Source organism: Lolium rigidum, chromosome 7 (genome assembly GCF_022539505.1).
Source record: "Lolium rigidum isolate FL_2022 chromosome 7, APGP_CSIRO_Lrig_0.1, whole genome shotgun sequence".
Classification (NCBI taxonomy): domain Eukaryota; kingdom Viridiplantae; phylum Streptophyta; class Magnoliopsida; order Poales; family Poaceae; genus Lolium; species Lolium rigidum.
In genome coordinates this window covers 56,772,629-56,792,583 of record NC_061514.1, presented here as the reverse complement: position 1 = coordinate 56,792,583, position 19,955 = coordinate 56,772,629, and the positions used below count along the sequence as shown (strand labels likewise).

The following is a 19,955-nucleotide window of genomic DNA, read 5'->3' as shown; positions in this document are numbered from 1 at the left end:
ATTATCCATGAGATATACATGTTACAAGTTGAAAGCAACCGCTGAAACTTAATCTTCTTTTGTGTTGCTTCAATACCTTTACTTTGAATTATTACTTTATGAGTTAACTCTTATGCAAGACTTATTGATGCTTGTCTTGAAGTGCTATTCATGAAAAGTCTTTGCTATATGATTCACTTGTTTACTCATGTCATATACATTGTTTTGATCGCTGCATTCACTACATATGCTTGTACAAATAGTATGATCAAGTTTATGATGGCATGTCACTCCAGAAATTATCTTTGTTATCGTTTTACCTGCTCGGGACGAGCGGAACTAAGCTTGGGGATGCCGATACGTCTCCAACGTATCGATAATTTCTTGTGTTCCATGCCACATTATTGATGTTATCTACATGTTTTATGCACACTTTATGTCATATTTGTGCATTTTCTGGAACTAACCTATTAACAAGATGCCGAAGTGCCAGTTCCTGTTTTCTGCTGTTTTTGGTTTCAGAAATCCTAGTAAAGAAATATTCTCGGAATTGGACGAAATAAAAGCCCAGAGGCCTATTTTCTCACGAAGCTTCCAGAAGACCGAAGACGAGACGAAGAGGGGCCACGGGGAGCCAAACCCTAGGGCGGCGCGGCGCCCCCTTGGCCGCGCCGGCCCGTGGTGTGGGCCCCCGTGCCGCCTCTTGACTTGCCCTTCCGCCTACAAATAGCCTCCGTGACGAAACCCCCGGTACCGAGAGCCACGATACGGAAAACATTGCCGAGACGCCGTCGCCGCCGATCCCATCTCGGGGGATCCTGGAGATCGCCTCCGGCACCCTGCCGGAGAGGGGATTCATCTCCCGGGAGGACTCTACGCCGCCATGGTCGCCTCCGGAGTGATGAGTGAGTAGTCTACCCCCGGACTATGGGTCCATAGCGGTAGCTAGATGGTTGTCTTCTCCCCATTGTGCTATCATTGTCGGATCTTGTGAGCTGCCTATCATGATCAAGATCATCTATATGTAATTCTATATGTTGCGTTTGTTGGGATCCGATGAATAGAGAATACTTGTTATGTTGATTATCAAAGTTATACATGTGTTGTTTATGATCTTGCATGCTCTCCGTTATTAGTAGATGCTCCGGCCAAGTAGATGCTTTTAACTCCAAGAGGGAGTACTTATGCTCGATAGTGGGTTCATGCTCGCATTGACACACGGGACGAGTGACGGAAAGTTCTAAGGTTGTGTTGTGCTCGTTGCCACTAGGGATAAAACATTGATGCTATGTCTAAGGATGTAGTTGTTGATTACATTACGCACCATACTTAATGCAATTGTCCGTTGTTTGCAACTTAATGCTGGAGGGGTTCGGATGATAACTCTGAAGGTGGACTTTTTAGGCATAGATGCGGTTGGATGGCGGTCTATGTACTTTGTCGTAATGCCCAATTAAATCTCACTATACTCATCATGATATGTATGTGCATTGTCATGCTCTCTTTATTTGTCAATTGCCCAAGCTGTAATTTGTTCACCCAACATGCTGTTCGTCTTATGGGAGAGACACCTCTAGTGAACTGTGGACCCCGGTCCAATTCTCTTTACTCGAAATACAATCTACTTGCAATACTTGTTTCTACTCGTTTTCTCTGCAAACAATCATCTTCCACACAATACGGTTAATCCTTTGTTACAGCAAGCCGGTGAGATTGACAACCTCACTCGTTTCGTTGGGGCAAAGTACTTTGGTTGTGTTGTGCGAGGTTCCACGTTGGCGCCGGAATCTCCGGTGTTGCGCCGCACTACATCTCGCCGCCATCAACCTTCAACGTGCTTCTTGGCTCCTCCTGGTTCGATAAACCTTGGTTTCTTTACGAGGGAAAACTTGCTGCTTGTGCTCATCATACCTTCCTCTTGGGGTTGCCCAACGAACGTGTGAAATACACGCCATCGGTGATCTCCGGAGACTCCTTGTCCCACGTGTGTAAAGGTGACGAGTGTGTGCACCGTGTGGGTCTCTTAGGCTATATTTCACGAATACTTATTCACCGAGTTATGATTTGAGTTGGATGTCTCTATGAAATTGTGGTGTGTTAGTACCTCCTATGAATGCTCACAGTGACAGCGTGGGGTGTTTATTAGTACTTGGGAATACATCTTTAAGGTTTGCCTACATGATGAATTAGTCGCTTAATTGAATCTCCTGCTCCGGGTAGAATTTCCAGGCGTTCTGTATATGAACCCCTTCAAACAGGGCTTATTGCTATCGATTCGATGATCCCCATAGGGCGCGGTCAGCGAGAGTTCATTATTGGGGACAGACAGACTGGCAAAACAGCAGTAGCCACAGATACAATTCGAAAGACAAAAGGGAAAGATGTAAGAAGAACGAGAGCGAGCCAACTTCACCCGCCTTTCTTTCTATCCGAGTTCTTCCCTCTTTCCGCTTTCGAACTATCGGTTATGTCACCACCTTTGATGTTGACTCGACTCGAGTGGTTAGAAGATCAGCGAGATAACCTATTCGAATTTCTTACTTACCACCTCGTATCTCGGGAAACAAAACAAAAACCGGAAATGACAATCCTTTCGATAGTATGTACTAAATTACTTTGTACGAATGCACATCTCGGCCGTCGGGTAGCTGATCACCATTTCAAAGTCTATATCCGTGGTTCAAGAAATGGAATTGTTTCGTTATCTTGCCAGAGAGTAATTCAGAATAGCATAGTGAAGTGCTTATATTTATATTCAATTATGATTGCAATGTTGAGAGTGTCCACTAGTGAAAGTATGATCCCTAGGCCTTGTTTCTGAATAGAAAAGTTACACCACAGAGAATTGCCTCCCACGCCAGCAAGCTATTTTCCGGCACCGTTTATTTACTCGTTTTACTGCATCTTTACTTCCCGCAATATTACCACCATCTATACCACCTGTGTTTTACTATCTCTTCGCCGAACTAGTGCACCTATACATCCGACAAGTGTATTAGGTGTGTTGGGGACACAAGAAACTTCTTGTATCGTGATTGCGGGGTTGCTTGAGAGGGATATCTTTGACCTCTTCCTCCCTGAGTTCGATAAACCTTGGGTGATCCACTTAAGGGAAAACTTGCTGCTGTTCTACAAACCTCTGCTCTTGGAGGCCCAACACTGTCTACAGGAAAACGAGTGTGCGTAGACATCAATCACCTACACATAAAACTTTTTTCATGCTTCCAACGCCAACCAAATGAAACCAAACAACTCTCATATATGAAAAATAAGTAAATGTCCAGAGAGCTATTGATACACAAATAAATATAAAAGTGGAGCGTGTCTCTCTCCAACGCAAAATGCATAACAGTGGAGCGTGTCTCACTCCAAAATAAATATGCAAAGCAACGGAGCGTGTCTCACTCCATAGTAAATATGCAAAGCGGTGGAGCGAGTCTCAATCCAAAGTAAACATGAATGATGGAATCCAACTTTTTTGAAAGTAAACACACAACAAAAAGTAAAGACGCTCCAAGGATAACACATATCACATGAAGGAATAAAAATATAGCGTGTTGAAAAATGACCTGGTGCTTTTTGTTGATGAAGAGGGGATGCCCAAGGCATCCCCAAGCTTTGACGCTTGTACTTCTTGGATATTTCTTGTGGGGTCCAGGGGACATCCCCAAACTTGAGCTCTTGTCCATGCTTCATCTTATTGCATCATTCTTCTCTCCCTACACTTGAAAACTTCCTTCACAAAAAACTCAGCACAATTGATTAGCAATATTAGTGCAAATAAAAATATATCAAACCAGCAAGGCTTCAGTAATGGCACATATCAAACACTCATTTTAACATATTATACTGTAGCTACTTCTTCCCAAAGCTCTTTTTCATAAAAAAAACTCAAAAAGATGAAGCATACGACGCAAATGCAAAACATGACAGAAATCTGTCAAAAGAGACCAGCAGGCAGAGATTGAAATTAAAGAAATAGTTCTATTGCTCAAATCGAAAAATTCTAAACTAACTAAAGTTAGCTAACATACTGGGGCATAAGCACAAACATTTTCAGCTCAAAATAACGTTCTGGAGATTTTTAAGAATTTTTTTCGTGACCAGCACAAAATCTGTTTCAGAATTGCAAATACCCCAAACACTGCTTTCTTTCTATTAGGGGCTGCCCTTGGCACAAAAACGAAATAAAAACGATAAGAATAGGTTATTACAGTAGCAATAACTTCCAAGACTCAACAAAGCAAAAATAACAGAAATAAAACATGGGTTGTCTCCCATAAGCGTTTTTCTTTAACGCCTTTGAGCTAGACGCAGAAAGGGTGCAAATCAAGTATTGTCAAAAGAGAAATCATTAAGATCGGGAATGAAAGTAGTTTCAACCAGGCATTCTATGCTATCTATAGTGGTTTCTGAAGTTCCTCTCTCAGCACTTTTAGGTTTACTTTCTTCATCAAATAAATTTCCAGGAACAATCCAATCAAAATTCCTATCGTAAGCTTCATGCACTGCTGAAGTTTTAAGAGGTATTGGTATATTGATTTCCTCCGGTTTAACTTTACTAATCTTACCAAATAATTTTAGAATATCTATGCTTGATGCTAGCATACCATAATGATCAAATATTTTCCTTGCTTCTATAGCTTCATACCTAAATTTTGTAAGCAAGGTTTCAAGAATAAATTCTTTTTTCTCACCATCCTCAATTTCATGCATTTTAAGAAACATGTATTGCAAGGATGGGTCAAGGCTAATAAATTTACTCTCTAGCATTTTAACTAGGCAAGCCATAGCGATTTCATAATCGGGAGCAAGTTCAGTTAAAGATTTTTCTCGGATTTTTTCATACTTACTAATATGATTAAGGAACTCTCCAATATTATTTATCCCTACTATATATCCATCACCTATAGATAGGTTCCTAAACTCAAACTCGGGAATAATCATGGTAAACTAAATGCAAAAAAATGACAACTACACTAATTTTTTTTGGATTTTTGATATAAAATGCAAACAAGATAAAAATAAAGTATGCAAGCAAAACGATAACAAAGTAAAAGAGTTGAGAGTGAGAGACTCCCCTCGCAGAAGAGATGCTTTTCTCCCAGACAACGGCGCCAGAAAATTTTGCTGTGCGCAGATTGCCGTGGGAGTTGGAAATCTCTGTCGTGTAACTTTTCTTCAATTCCCCGGCAACGGCGCCAGGAAAAGTCTTTGCTGAGCGCGGAGTTGATGAATGAGAATTTATGCGCAACGTTGAGTGGAACCCCGAGAGGAAGGTATGATGAGCACAACAGGAAGTTTTCCCTCAGTAAAAACCCAAGGTTTATCGACCAGTAGGAGAAAAATGTTCTCTCCCGAGGTGTTGCGAACCAACTCGTGGTAGGGCGCACTGCCGGCGTCAGCAACAACGTGGAGACCTGCACACAAACAACCAAGTACTTTATCCCCAACTTTCAGCGAGGTTGTCAAGCTCACTGGTTTTGCTGAAAACAAAGGATTAAACGAACCGTGTGGAAGAAGAATTGTTTTCAGAGAACATAACAGGAAAATGCTGTAGAAGATTGGAATTAAAAGAAGAAGGACCAGGGTCCACAGTTCACTAGAGGCGCCTCCCCAATAAAATAAATATGCTGGGTAAACAAATTACAGATGGGCAATTGACAAACAGAGATTCTACGCTAATGGTTGGTGTAGAATATATGCTATGAAAGTATGCGGGCATTACTCACGCATCACCTCAGATGAAGACATAGCGATGTAGAGGCCTCTGGCGGTGATTTCCCTCTCCGGCAGGGTGCCGGGATGGACTGCAGAACCCTCCCAAACTAGGGTTTTGGTTGACAGCGGCGTCAGAAATTTTCGTGGATGGAGGCTCGGGTCCTTGGGATTTTCCCGATACGAGGAATAAATAGGCGGAAGGGCGGAGGAAACGAGGCGACGAGGCGCCAGTACATGGGCCAGGCGCGGCCAAGGGTGGGGCCGCGCCTGCCCTATGTACTGCCACGTGGCAGCTCTCCTGCGCGTGTCCTTCTGGCTCCGTCTTCGTCCCGAAAAAATAAGACTCTGGGATTTTGTTTCGTCCAATTCCGAGAAACTTTCATGTACAACTTTTCTGAAACACAAAAACAGCAGAAAATAGGAACTGGCACTGCGTTAATAGGTTAGTCCCAGAAAATGCTAAAAAGTGTGGAAAAGTGCACACAAAACATATAAGAATTGTAACAAAAGAAGCATGGAGCATCAAAAAATATAGATACGTTTGGGACGTATCAGGGCTCCACCAGCCTAGCCGACCCACCAAGGGGGGAAGGTGGAGTCCATAGTGGCCTCCACCTCCTTGGCCGGCCAACTCAAAAGGAAAGGGGGGAAAAGCCCCACCTTGACTAGGTTTTGACTTTTGCATTTATGGTAAGTTTCCAATAAGACTCCTAAAAGGAGTATGATTGGGAGCTAGGGTTTTCCACCTATATAAAGGGGGAAAGCAGGGGAGGGCCAGCAACATTGTTGGCCGCACGACCCAAGGGAACCAAGGCCGGCGCCCCACTCCTCTCTCCCAAACCCTAGCACCACCCTCCTCCACCTCTCCCCCGCACGGCTACGACAAAGCCCTGCAGGAGATCTCCACCACCACCATCACCACGCCGTCGTGCTTCCGGGATTCCGAGGAGGATCTACTACTTTCGCTGCCCGCTGAAATAGGGAGAAGGACGTCTTCATCAACACCGTACGTGTGACTGAGTGCGGAGGTGCTGTCCGATTGCGGCACCATCGGAATCTTCTACTCACTCTTGAGAGCGGCAAATGATCGACTACATTATCCACGAGATTTATCTCGTTAACGCTTAGTGATCTTCGAGGGTACGTTGATCCCATCTCGTTGCTACCAACTACTAGATTAGATCTTGGCTTGTTGTTCGTTCTTGCGGTAGGAATTTTTTTGTTTTCTATGCTACGAACCCCTACAAGGATTGCATACTCTCTTTGGGTGTGAAATTTGGTGGAAACTTGGAGTAGCAGAAGATGCAATGCTAGTTGACTGAGCAGATAGTGTTGTTCTTAAAGAATTGATAGTGAATCAGAAGGTTAAAAATGCAAAGGGAATTAATTCTTATGGCCTCCTGGTATATATGGTAGATGCGTCGCCAACTTGTGGAAGTATCTATGAGTTCAATTGATGCGCTATTCATTCGAGTAATCACAACAAATAATATAAGAGCAATCAGAAAGAACTCAACGAATACGGAGAGTGTATGGATAAAAGCGAAAGAAGGACATGTTATGGTCAATGTAGATGCAAATTTCAATCGAGGGAATCTTACAAGTGGAATAGGAGCGATCATTAGAGATGTTCATGGACGATTTGTTGCTGCATGTAATGTTTCGGTCCAATATGCTACTGATGCAAACATCTTAGAATCTCAAACGATTAGTAAAGGCATTGCATTAGCCAATAAGGTGGGCTCTTTGCGCATTATTATTCAATCTGATTATCTACAAGTGATTGAAGCCCTCCAGACGGGAAGTTTCCCATCAACGGCGTTGGCTGTTCTTTTTGATGATATTTATATCCAAACTTATATCTTTTTTATTTGTGAGTTTAGTTTCTATAATATGGAAGCAAACTTGCTTATTGCTTATCGGGAGAGACGAATTCACTCCCATGTGTGTTGGTAGATGATCTGCCAAGTTTTATCGTTTTCCTCTTAATTGACGATGTATCTATTATGAGTATATTTGATTAATAAAGCTCGCGAGTCCTGCTCTTTCCAAAAAAAAAAAGTTATTCCCTAATTTACAACCCCAAAAGATAAAAATGAAGAATAGTTCGTAGAGCAAACCTTCCTTGACTAAACTTGACAGGCCTGCATATACGGCCCAAATAGCCTTCCATAGTTCCAAGTGGCACCCACCAAAGCCCAAGAAAAGTATGGCCTACGCCGTGTTCCAAGTTCCAACCATCCATCGCCCCCAATTCCACCTGCACCTTCCCCCACCGCCGGCTTCCGGCGACCGCCGCTCGCCGGCCTATCGGTGATGGATCGCACGTCCGCTTGATGGATCCCTCGGCGGCAGAGCCCGGGCCACCACGGGCTGCCGCGAGCGTTGGGGCAGAGCCAGCGGAGGGCAGCAGGCGGCGGCGCGGGGCTGCTGTCCGCGGCGTGCTCGGGGTGGCCTTCCCCATCGCGGCGTCATTCCTCTTCTCCTTTCTCGTCGGCATCGCGGGCCTCGCCCTTGGCGGACTCTCATCCACCGCATCTGTCTCCATGCCCTCCACTTGCCGCATCCTCTCCACTGGTCGGCCACTGTTCATTCCCTTCCAACCCTTAGTTTCCCGATTTATGCCCATTCTCTTTCTAGTGCTAAATAAGCGTGCAAATTAGCTACTCTGGTGTTCGGCGTGAATAACTTTGCTGCAAATTTGAGGATCCATTCCATTTTATGTAGTACTCCTTTAGCTGCAAAGTAGCTGTTTCTAGTACAACTTTACCATTTTGTTCCACAGAGTCTAGGAGGTGCTTGCGTCCTGATGACTTATATTATGTTAGCATGTGGATTGTGATACCCTATTACTAGAGTGTCTGTCGGTTGATGATTATGCTGTACCACATTTAGTAAGCTTAAGATGTCATTACAATCCTTTCTTTAGATCAAAGTGTGTTGATTAGATGTGTACCAGTTTAGCTTGATGCGGTTGTTGGCACACTGTAGGCGTGGACATCCGGTCATCCAAGATTTGCGAGCTTGGACTGTTGAACTATAGAGCTAAGCATGTATTTTACCCCTCAAGTAATCGAAGATTCCGCTGCCATGATGACTACTACTGGGCATCAGTTTTCGAGGTGAGAACTCATGCTGTGATTATGTATTGTTTTTTTTTTGTTTCTCTAAGGCCGATTGGTTCAATTTTTCACTTGCTTTATCTTTTTGTAGAAGCACAATAGCGTTTTATAAGTCTGGTGTTAATTAGTTATGAAGCTATTTCACATTCAGCTCCTCTAGATTTGGGCTGTCTATAGGTTTTAACTAATATATACAGATTGTTGATGCCTTATATGCATTCTCAACTCCGAAATAAAGGAAACTAGTTGAATGCCTGTGCGTTGCTACGGTACAGCAAAGTTAGACCTATACACATTAATCAAAACAATTGTAATTCGTAATATATTAACTCTGTCTAAAAATAAGTGTTTAGTTTTGTCGATACAGATGTATTTGGATATTCTTTAGTTGTAGATACATCTAAAAAAAGCTGAGACACTTACTTTTAGACAGAGGAAGTATTTCTTATGGAAGTATTCTAAAAGAACTGAGCAACCCATACGCTTAACCTATTGTTATAAGTCATATTTCTTAGTCTAATATAGTCAGAATTGATTTCTTAGTCTCGACAATGACTGCAGAACAAGAACTTATATCATCAACAAAAATGGTATCATACTGAATATAGGGATTTAAAAAGTCCAGGAACTACCAGGCATAGAACTTGAGGCTTCTTTAGCAGTTCATACGAAGCCAAAATAAACAACCGTACTTAGCTCATGAATTAGTTGAATACCTTCGTGTTGCCATGGCTATTACACTTTTAGATGATTTTCTCAAGAATTGTACGTCTAAATACAAAACAATGTACCGATTTCAAACTCTTGGAAAGAATGCTCATATTTTCTGCATTGTACATACTTCGTAAGAGTAAATTAATAGCAACAATGGGCATCTGTCCTCCACTTAACAGTCTGGACTTGTGTAGCATGCGAGGAAAATACGATCCTTTCTGAGACCATGGTAGATAAGCCCAAACAAAGTTCACAAAAAGAGCATAATCTAAGTTTTCTTCTCACGTGTTACAATTGCAAATGATCAGTGATAAGGTATCCGTATCATACAAGGATCTCTGCAGCAGCATAAGTATCAACTAATAAAGCATTGCCTTAACTCAGGCAAACACAGTTGCTGGCTAGCTATTCTTTCTGTTTAAATGACACATGATGCATCTGGTTAAAGTTCCATATGGCCATGCGGCAGATTCTGCTCCCCTTTGTGATTCTACTTATTCGAGCTGCTCCATCTGCCAAATGAAATGGAAGTCGAAGTTAGCAAAATAGTCTTTGTATAATGTGTTCAGATGTATCTCTGCTCCCCATGCTTGGATCTTCTTGCATTAATCATGAACAAGTTACAGGGTAAAAAGGACCGACAGTCACAATCTGGTACATAACTCACATACTTAATCTAGCAAAGCCACTTGCTATTTGTTCAGCTACAACAACTAAATATAACGATTCTAATATTGCTAGTTTACTGGGTAGATAATGACATGAAGAAATATGGAAGAGCAGAGTACCTCCACATGCCATCATTTGGAGAGTGCATGTTATAAGCTCCAATTCCTTTGTTGATGGCGCTTCTGCAAATTCCAGAATTTTAGGAGCAGAATTACCCGTAGCCAGATGCAAGGCATGATCCTAACAAAGAACGTAGTGGGTGTACGGAATATCTGCTATGTTGAGATATAGTTTGTAGCCACTATTACAAAGAATATGAGGTAAAGAATACTAAGGAGACCACCGCAAGTGTATATCTCCCATTTGAAAAACATTATGACAGAATCTGACTGAAACCTCAAAACAGATAGAGGCACCATGGGAGCACAGTTCACGCTTCACAAGTTATAATTTGAGGTTGGGAAGCATCATTAGTGCATAAGCCCTTAAAAGGGAGCTTACACGTCTTTTGCTGAAATCTTTGTAAATCCAATCGCCACCGCTTGTTGTTTGCCTTCAGCCATTATAGCCTGACAATTGTAATTTTGAAGAGATAAATAATTAGTCTGGTGGTGGCAAGTTTAAGGAAGGTGGGCTTTTTACATCATTTTAACGTGCATCAGGATGCATAATTAAACAATACTATAAAATAATTATCATACTACAACAGATCAAATTTTGGCGTATAATAGTCCATCTATGAAACCGATACTTCATCACAAGCTTATAGGAAAGTGGGTTATCATGCACATTAGAAAGAGATTTGTCCTACATTTGACCAAAAATGTATATCAGTAACAGCATATACAAGAGAAATTCATTGGGAAATTCATTTTCCACTTGGATCCTGAGAGTTCGGAGTTAATTACTTGAATCTTGAGAGATGAGATTATTCTGGAGAAATTTGAAAATAAGCAAAATAACAATGTGGAGTAAGATGGCCAAGAGAAAGTGGGCTATCATGCATTTTAGAAAGAGATTTGTCCTGCATTTGACGAAGGAAGCTAAATGCACAGCAAACACATAACCTGGGATGAAAATCTGGCGGTAGGGAACTTTACCACCTTGATACGGAGAGGGAAATGAATCTTGAGAGTAGAATCACTGAATGATGTTCCAGCCACAGTCAGAGTTTGAAATTATTGCTTACCCCTGAGCAACTGAATAATACTGGGATTTGTCTGTCGAACATATTAGGCATTCGGTTAAATATTATATTCCAACTTATTTGATACGAGTAAAGACTAAAGAGATACATGTTACAACTCTCTACTATTAAGAGCAAACTGGTGAATGCCTGGTGTCACATTTTTAGGATGGACAATAATACCCCCCACGTCTTTATCCTGCGCGCGGAACAAAGAAAACGCAACAATAATACCCCCACATCTTTATCCTGAAAATGCCACCCCACTTCTTATCCCAAAAATTCAGCAACTAATTAACAGCAACCGCGTATACCTCTCAGAAACGCGGAACTAACCGCAAATCACGTCAAATCCTCGGAAGAAAATATTATACGACCTGGGTCGTATGCTCCATTCGCTGGACCAACTCGCTAGGCCGACACCTGGCAACGCGAACCTCAAACGCTACAGGCCGCTTCTCCGCCAATTCCCAAATTACTGATTTTGGTTCCCATTCTCCCTCACCGGACGGTCCTGCTTCTCAAGGATGCTGCCGGTGGCTCCTGCCGGCGCCCACCACCGTTTCTGCAGTCACCATGAAGATCCGCTCGGAGATCAGATTGTTTGGCAGGACGACGGCGCGCCATCTAACGCGGGCGCCCCGACTTATCGTGGTTTTGCCGACGCTCGCTGTTCTCCTCCGACGTACACAGCAGCGCTGCGCTCCTCGACGTCGTAGCGCTCGCTGCACGAGCACGACCCGCTGGTCGCTGCGTCGCTCCTTCCACGGACACCCTCCTCGGCGCCGTCACTCGCGGCACGGCCGGCGCACCTGCCACGGTCACCCTCGCGCGACGCATGTCGCTTGTGGCGTGGCCGACGGACCACACCATCTGCTGCTCCATGCATGTGGTTGTGTACAAGCTACTAACAGCGCGCTCGCTGCATGTCAGAATTTGGATTGAACTGCTCGTGAGTTGTGAATGCTCTGTTCATTGTGTGTCACTCCGTCAAATAGTGTTCCATGATTCACGAACCAATTGATCTCCGGGCGGATCTGGGGAGATTGCAGGGACGGCCGAGGCGCGCCGGCAGAAGCCACCGGCGGCGTTGTGGAGAGGTAGGATCTTGCGGTGCGGAAGAAGTGAACCTGAATCGCAAGGAATTGGGGAAGAAGAGACCTGTTAGCTTTGAGATTAGCGTTGCCAGGTGTCAGCCTAGGGAGTTGGTCCAGCGAACGGAGCGTACGACCCAGGTCGTATAAGATTTTCTTCCCAAATCCTCACCCACCCCGACGCCTATGCGCCGCCCAGGGCTCAGCCGCCCGCGCCCAAGCCTCCTCACTCTGCCACGGCCTCCTCCCACGGGCTCCATCCGCTGTGGACGGTTGAGATCCTTAAAACTCGCTAGATACAGATAAGAGATAACCTTTCCCCAGCTCGTACGCGTTGGTATCAATTTGAGGTTTCTCGTAACTCGAATCACCAATCCGTGCAATCGTCTTTGGCGGTCCGGACTCCGGGGAAAATCTTCTCGTTTATTCCGCCGCCGCCGGTTCTAGACGACAGGACGAGACCAGCTGACACGACGTTCACGTACTCATGGTCTCCTTCCGACGCCATCGTACTCAGCATCTTGGGAGGCCATGGCCATGGATAGCCGGCCGGGATGCATGATGCATGGGCATGTGGTGATGGTAGCCGAGGAGGAGCTCGCGTACCCATCTTCTTTCTCCGGGTGCGAGTTGCAGCGGTGTGGCTAGGTTCTTTACATTATCAATTTAACACATTGCCGCATTAAACTATGTGAACAATATAGTCGACAAAGAACACTACTTTCTCGGCAGCAAGAGCCTTTTATCGACTTTCCATTCATCGGATCATTAAGCCTCTCAAGTACGCAAGTATAAAATCCCACGAGACATCTTCATGGTAAGGGGAAATCATAATACATGTGCATTTGAAAGTGGAGGTAATTCATATGATGTTAATTGTTTCTAGCTGCTGCTCTTTTTATGCAGAAACATCTTCATGGTACGGGTAAATCATGCCAACCTTTTTACTTTTATCTTCGGTGCAGATTTATTACCAATTCATCTGTTATAGGAATTCTTGTGCTACAACTGGGCATATGAATTATCGAGCTATAACATGTCTGGGCTATTAACAGGCATGCATTTTCATTTTCGATGGTCCACCATAAAGCTATGCATTGAACACAATAATAATTGATTTTTTTCGAAATGGGGGATTTTCCCGAGCTTCTGCATACAAATGATGCACATATATTTTTATTATATTATTGAACAAAGACTTAAGAGAGAGATACAAAGATCAACTCGAAGCCACCATCCTATCAACATCGCTACACCTACCGATGAAGGGGGTAATCATGAACAGGGCCAGTGCCTGATATCACACCAATGCATGTACATCATCTAAAAACCGAAAATCCTCACCAAACCACCTATTGGCGAGTAAGAAGCACAACCGGTCTAGCAAACCCTCAGCATGCACCAACGTACACACCGTAGAGGTCGCTATCTCCGTCTTCCGTGAACCCATATCCAAGAGGGATCAATGCATTGACCTTTCCAGGGTGCCCTCGACGCCGCCATGACGCCAGATGGCGCCACCGCCCTGTGCGCGTCCATCATCCCACATTCATGATCGAGACCCCGCTGCACCATGCCGCCAACGATGGTAGATGGCATGTTCTCCCCTAGATCTGAGGTTTCCACGGAAATAATGTAGAGAGAGCCACCCCACCATAACTTCCTACGAGAAATACGACACCCACGAGCGTTGTCGTCGATGGTGGCATACACACCCGCTTCAGCAGCCGTACAACCGTCTCCCCCTCACCGTGGAAGGTGGAGGAGGCCACATCTCTACGTGACCGGTGCCATGGCCACACACACGCCGTCCCGAGGCGCCCGCTCAAGATCATCCGCCGAAGCCACACCTCGTAGCTATGATGGAGGGACATTCTACTGCCACCATCATTCCCCCGCACGGTCTTCGCCCCACTAGGATCTGACGGCGGCGAGAGGGGAGATGGGGAGGGTGGCGACTAGGGTTCCATACATATAAATTTGACTAATTGGATAAATTTGGATAAATTTGTTAAACCGTGGCGAAGCACGGGCATTCAACTAGTACTATATAATCAGAGAGAGAAAAGGAGAATCAACACTCGATTATTAGTCAAAATGGTAAATTAAACTTAATTATAGTAAAGTCTGGTGGTATGCAATTCACATCAGCATAGTACTTCTAGGTGGAGAATGTATGTAGTTTGTTCACTGTGATCCTCTCTGCGATTAACGGAATGTGACTCCAGATGATGTGGCGCAGCAGCAGCACCGTTTCCATCTTAAAGAAATTCCAAAGGGATCCTCCCAAGCTTGTTTTCACTTGTGTTGTGGATTGATTCTGTAGGTTGAATACACAGAATATTTTTCTGGCCAAACATCTTATGCAATGGCAGAGGCTCCAAAAGAGGCTCTTCCTCACAATTGCCGGCCTGATTTTGGTGCAGCATGGTCAACAACAGCAAAGTTCAAGGTACTCACTATGTAACATCTAATTCACATCCGAACTCTGATGTACTTAATGTTCTCCGCAATGAGTTTTTGAATCACCAATTGTTTGCATGTCTTTTCCCTGTATCATGTTAAGTATTTAAGAGGTTGTAATTTTATTATCATTTTTCCTTGTAGGTCAATGAATCATACAGTTGCAGATACACGTTAGGGAGTACCAAAGCTGACGTTTATCCGGACAAGCTATTCAATTGCACTGCTGAGGAACCTTCAATAGTTGAAATGCTGAAAAGGATATTTGTATTGTGAGTATATATGCCTTGCTTCCCTGAATTCCTACCTGCCACATGGGTATTGATGTATTTTTCCATAAAGTAATAATTTCATGTTAATCCACATTTCCTCCGTCAGACATAGATGGCCAAAAGTACTTATGGCTCTTATTTGCTCGGGAAATGTAACTACTCCCTCCGTCCCGGTTTATAGATCCTGTGTGTATCCCTAGGTCGTAAATTTGACCAACGTAATATAAGATATTACAAAACATATATCATTAGAAAGTTCAGATGTTCTATTTTCTAATGATATAATTTTTATGTTGTACAATTTATGTTGTGTTGGTCAAATTGACGATCTAGGGATACATGCAAGCCCTATAAACCGGGACGAAGGTACTAGCTTTAGTGCTTTATGCTTATCAGTTGGGGTAGTTATGCTAACTCTAGGAACTTAATAACCTTTGCCGCCTACAGAATCTTCATATTTTCATTGCTTGGTTACAATTGTCACCTTTATTCTCTCCTTCTTCCAATGATTCATGGTCATTTATCTTAAACATATTTGCATTTTCTTCCATTTAACTTGAGATCGGAATCTGACAGGTTTTCAAAGTCCTACATGTCAAAAGATTTCAGTTCAGGACGGATGCTTGGATATGTAGCAGCAGGGGTTGTGGCTGGCATGCTGAGTTCTCTAGTCATCACTATAGTACTACGAAGCTTCCGAGGAGCGTTCCTCGGTGCTGTCAGGTGGGCTGTAAGCAACCATAGCATCAGGGTGTTTGCTTATCGTTTTAAGCGAGCTTGTCTTCTTGTGGCATATGTATCTTTTGTTGGCTGGATTACTTTGCAGTACAGCAAAATGATTGGGTTGAAAGAACTTCTATTAGATTACAAACTCATGGAGAGGTTCATGTAAAATGTACATCTTCTCGGCATTGTATATTGTATGAGCCGATTCTGGTCCTCGATGAAACAGTTTTTTGTTTCATTCGAATTCCTCTGATGTAACTTATCTTGTTTTGCTACGGTATGGTGCCAGGAATGCCTAATACTGCTGCTCTTTTCATGGCAGCATGGCAAATGTATTCCAGGTAGATCAATCGTGTGGTAGCTACAGCACATGTGCAACCCTCATCTGTTGAAACTTGACATGTATCCACTTCCTGATCATCATATTTTGAGACTTTAGCGGGATTCTTCTCCCATTTGAAAATATGATCTAACTTTGTGGCTTTGAATGCAAATCATTGTTTTAAGGCCTCTTTGGTTTGTTGGATATATTTTTTCTGCAAAACGATGAGGTCGTAACATAAATACTTCTAGAACGGTTTTTTTTTTTTGCTGCTGGGCATTCATTTGTAAAATATTAAGCTTAATATTAGTAGTTTTTTCTGTAAAACTTTTACTTTCTGGAACGTTGTTTTGTTGCCGCTGGGAATTTTATCTGTTCGAAGTATATACTTATCAGTTGTTGTGGTTATGTATACTTGGATTGTACCGTTGTATCACCACTTAAGTGTTAAACTCTAGGAACTTAACCACCTTTGCCTCCTACAGAATCTGCATTGGTTGGTTACAATGTTCACCTTTTATTCTTTCCTTCTTCTAATAGTCATGGTCATTTATCTTAAAAATATTTGCATATTCTTTTGTTTAACTTGAAATCGAAATATGACAGGTTTTCGAAGACCTATATGTCAAAAGATTTCGATTCAGGATGGATGCTCGGATATGCAGCAGGGGTTGTGGTTGGCATGAGTTCTCTGTTCATACGAAGCTTCCGGGGAGTGTTCCTTGCTGCTGCCCGGTGGGTTGGAAGCAACCATAGCATCAGCGTGTTTGCTTATCGTTTTAAGCGAGCCTGTCTTCTTGTAGCATATGTATCTTTTGTTGGCTGGATGACTTTGCAGTACAGCAAAATGATTGGGCTGAAAGAACTTTCATTAGATTACGAACTCATGGAGAGGTTCATGTAAAATACACATCTTGTCGGCATTGTATATCCAATGAGCCGAGTCTTGGCCTCGATGAAACAGTTATCTGTTTCATTCGAATTCTCTGATGTAACTTGTCTTGTTCTGCGTAATATGCAGCCACGAATGCCCAATATTGTTGCTCTGTTCAGGGCAACACAGCATAAGCCACAGGTAGGTCTATAATGGGTATCTGCAGTTCATGTGCAAGCTTCCCATTTGTTGTAACATGGGAACATGTGTCCAATTCATGGTCATGATAGTTTGGGACAAGGTGGGGTTCATTCTTCCATTCGGAAATACAGTATGATCTAACTTTCTTGCTGCTTTTTCTTCTCCGAATCAATGAGGCACGACAGGGATAGTTGTGACTGTTTCTTTTGTGTATCCCTCTCTTCCAATTATAAGATGGTTTGGTAGGCTAAAATAACATTTCCTACTTATAATTTTGGACGGAGGTAGTAATAGAACCACTAGTCCCCCCAAATGAGGTAGTAGAACCTCTAGTCCCCAAAATGGTATGTACGTTACTGTTTGTTGCCCCTGCATGACCGTTTCCTCAAATTGAAATGGAGCATATACTTTTCTAGAACCCGTTTGACAACAAAAGTTATCTTCAAGTGACCAAGTATTATACTACCTAGTAGTACTACTACTTGTTTTCCAAGTCTTTCGACTACTCTGCTCGATACCTATTTGGACTCGTCTTCCATTCTGATTCTGGCATCTTGTGGAACGTTCATGCTCGACTGCCCGTTTGCACCTGATGCAAATGATCCTTCCTCTCATCGTCGTCTGCCTTCCCGGCCACGGCGATCCGGCGAACGGTCAAGTCGCCTATCCGGTTGACCTCCAATGGCGACGACTTTTTCGAGATAAAGGGAATATATTAATAGAGATATCAATTACACTTAGCCTATGCAACAACGCACCACCCTAATGGCACTACGAATGCACACAGCCAAAAAATAGAAAACTAAAAAATAAAAGTCCCGCTACAGTATCTCGGGCCTAACAATAGCAATACATCCACCGCCATGACAACACCTGAATTACAGACTCTCCAAAAAAAAAAACGACGCCTCCAAGAAGGGAACAGTGCTCAAACACCGTCGTCGCCCGATCAAAGATCTTAGGTTTTCACCCTGAAGATAGTCCCCGCTCTCAAAACAATGCCTCCACCAAGGTCATTGCCAGGCACAACCAGTTGAGGCCAGACCTTGGGTTTTCACCCTGAAAGGTAGGACTCTGCACTTTACTTGTGTTGTCGCCCCCACTTTCATACCGCTGCTGTGAAGCCCGGAACACCAAGCAAGCCCCTCAACAGCGCGGAGACTTGAACCTCCCTTAGCTAGTCTTCCCCTCCGGCCTTTATGAAATTCTCTTCTTCCGACTTTTATCATGGATCCATAGTCACTTGTCAACACAAAAAAAGAGCTTCGCGCCGCTCCCTACAGAACCAAACGGTCGGAATAAACGCATGGGTGCGCACGATCGAATACCTCCGATCCAGCAAACTCCAGGCAAAGCACTGTTACATTCGCCGGCGGAGCCTTCCGGAACTCAACCCACCGGCCAGATCACGAGTCCAGGCCTCCGTTAGGCCCTCCTCTTCACACAAGAGAGGCCCTAAGACCGCCGCCTTTATTCAGGTCGGACCCCCACGTCGGCGACCATCCCGGGCTGGCCAAACCAACCCTCCACCGGCGACACCATCGCCGGCTTCCATGCTCCTCCATCTCACCGCCGGATCGCGGTGATAGATCAAAGATCCACCACCACCAACCGCAGCCGACCCTCTCCGGCGAAGAAGAGGCCACCTCCTCCGTCGAATCCAAGGGTTGTTGCCCCGGGCGCCCTCGTGTCGCGGAAGAATCCCGAGATCGCCTCCACGCACCGACGAGAGGCGGGGGTGGATGACATAGCGCAGACCGAGGGCCTAGCCGCCGCCCACCACCAGCCCCGGTCGGAGTGCTGCGGAGAGCCGACGGGAGGAGGGAGACCGCAGCGCCGCCCATCCCAACCGCGCCGGCCGGTCCGCCAGGGGACAGCCGACAGGAAGAGGACCGCCGCCGTCGTCGCCCATCCCAACCACGCGCCTGCTCTGCCATGCGTCGAGGAGGTGGGATCCGGCCACCGTTCCCCATGCAGCGACGAGGAAGGACCCCACCGCCGCCACGCCCCGAGGGACTTTGCCCCGGTGGCGCTACCGATGGCGGCGGCGGAAGGTGGGGTGCGGGAGGGTTAGGGTTGGGGTGGGTGCGGACGGAAGATGGGGTGCAAAAGGAAGAAGTCAGGAGAATAACGTGATTATCTTCACCTCATCGCAGATTCCCAAAGGCGACGACTAGTAGGAACACGGACACACGGTCCTCCCGTGGCATCCACGCCACGGAAACAGCTCGCAAAAGTCAAGCTCGCATGCCATTCGTGTCCGCATCGTACACCGGCGGAGCAGAATCTGACGCCAACAGAGAACGTCAACGATGATGTCTCGCGAACTCCCCCGGAAGGCCGGAAGCCGTGGACGCCACGATCAGTAAGTTCGGTTTACTAGTCTACCACCAAGACAGAGACCGGCACGGCAAGGGAGTGGCTGCTATGTCCAGGAAGCAGCGCGCCGGCCAAGCACCACGAGACGCATAATTGTGCAGATGCACTGTCCCAAATTTTGTTGCTGTCGTCCAGTCTCAAATTAAATATGTTTACCTTTTCTTAGCATTTCTTTAGGACGTACTTTAACCCTAAAATAGTACTCGGCTAGCTCTTAGCAGCCCCTCCCATGG

The 19,955-nt window shown here is 44.6% G+C and overlaps 1 protein-coding gene across 1 annotated transcript; it reads left to right on the top strand.

Moving 5' to 3' along the window:
• Nucleotides 1-7,963: 7,963 nt before the first annotated feature.
• Nucleotides 7,964-16,384, top strand: LOC124678885. The gene is made up of 5 exons (XM_047214740.1): nucleotides 7,964-8,277; nucleotides 8,692-8,822; nucleotides 14,812-14,937; nucleotides 15,093-15,220; nucleotides 15,797-16,384. The coding sequence occupies exons 1-5, from the start codon at nucleotides 8,037-8,039 to the stop codon at nucleotides 16,110-16,112; spliced, it is 942 nt and encodes a 313-aa protein (XP_047070696.1). The 5' UTR covers nucleotides 7,964-8,036; the 3' UTR covers nucleotides 16,113-16,384.
• The last annotated feature ends 3,571 nt before the right edge of the window (nucleotides 16,385-19,955 follow it).

Excerpts from the sequence above, each read along its gene's own strand:
- LOC124678885 (XM_047214740.1), top strand. The coding sequence starts at position 8,037 with ATGGATCCCTCGGCGGCAGAGCCCGGGCCACCACGGGCTGCCGCGAGC. Across the intron at positions 8,278-8,691 it reads TTGCCGCATCCTCTCCACTG|GCGTGGACATCCGGTCATCC; the intron begins GTCGGCCACTGT and ends GGCACACTGTAG. Across the intron at positions 14,938-15,092 it reads CAACAACAGCAAAGTTCAAG|GTCAATGAATCATACAGTTG; the intron begins GTACTCACTATG and ends TTTTCCTTGTAG.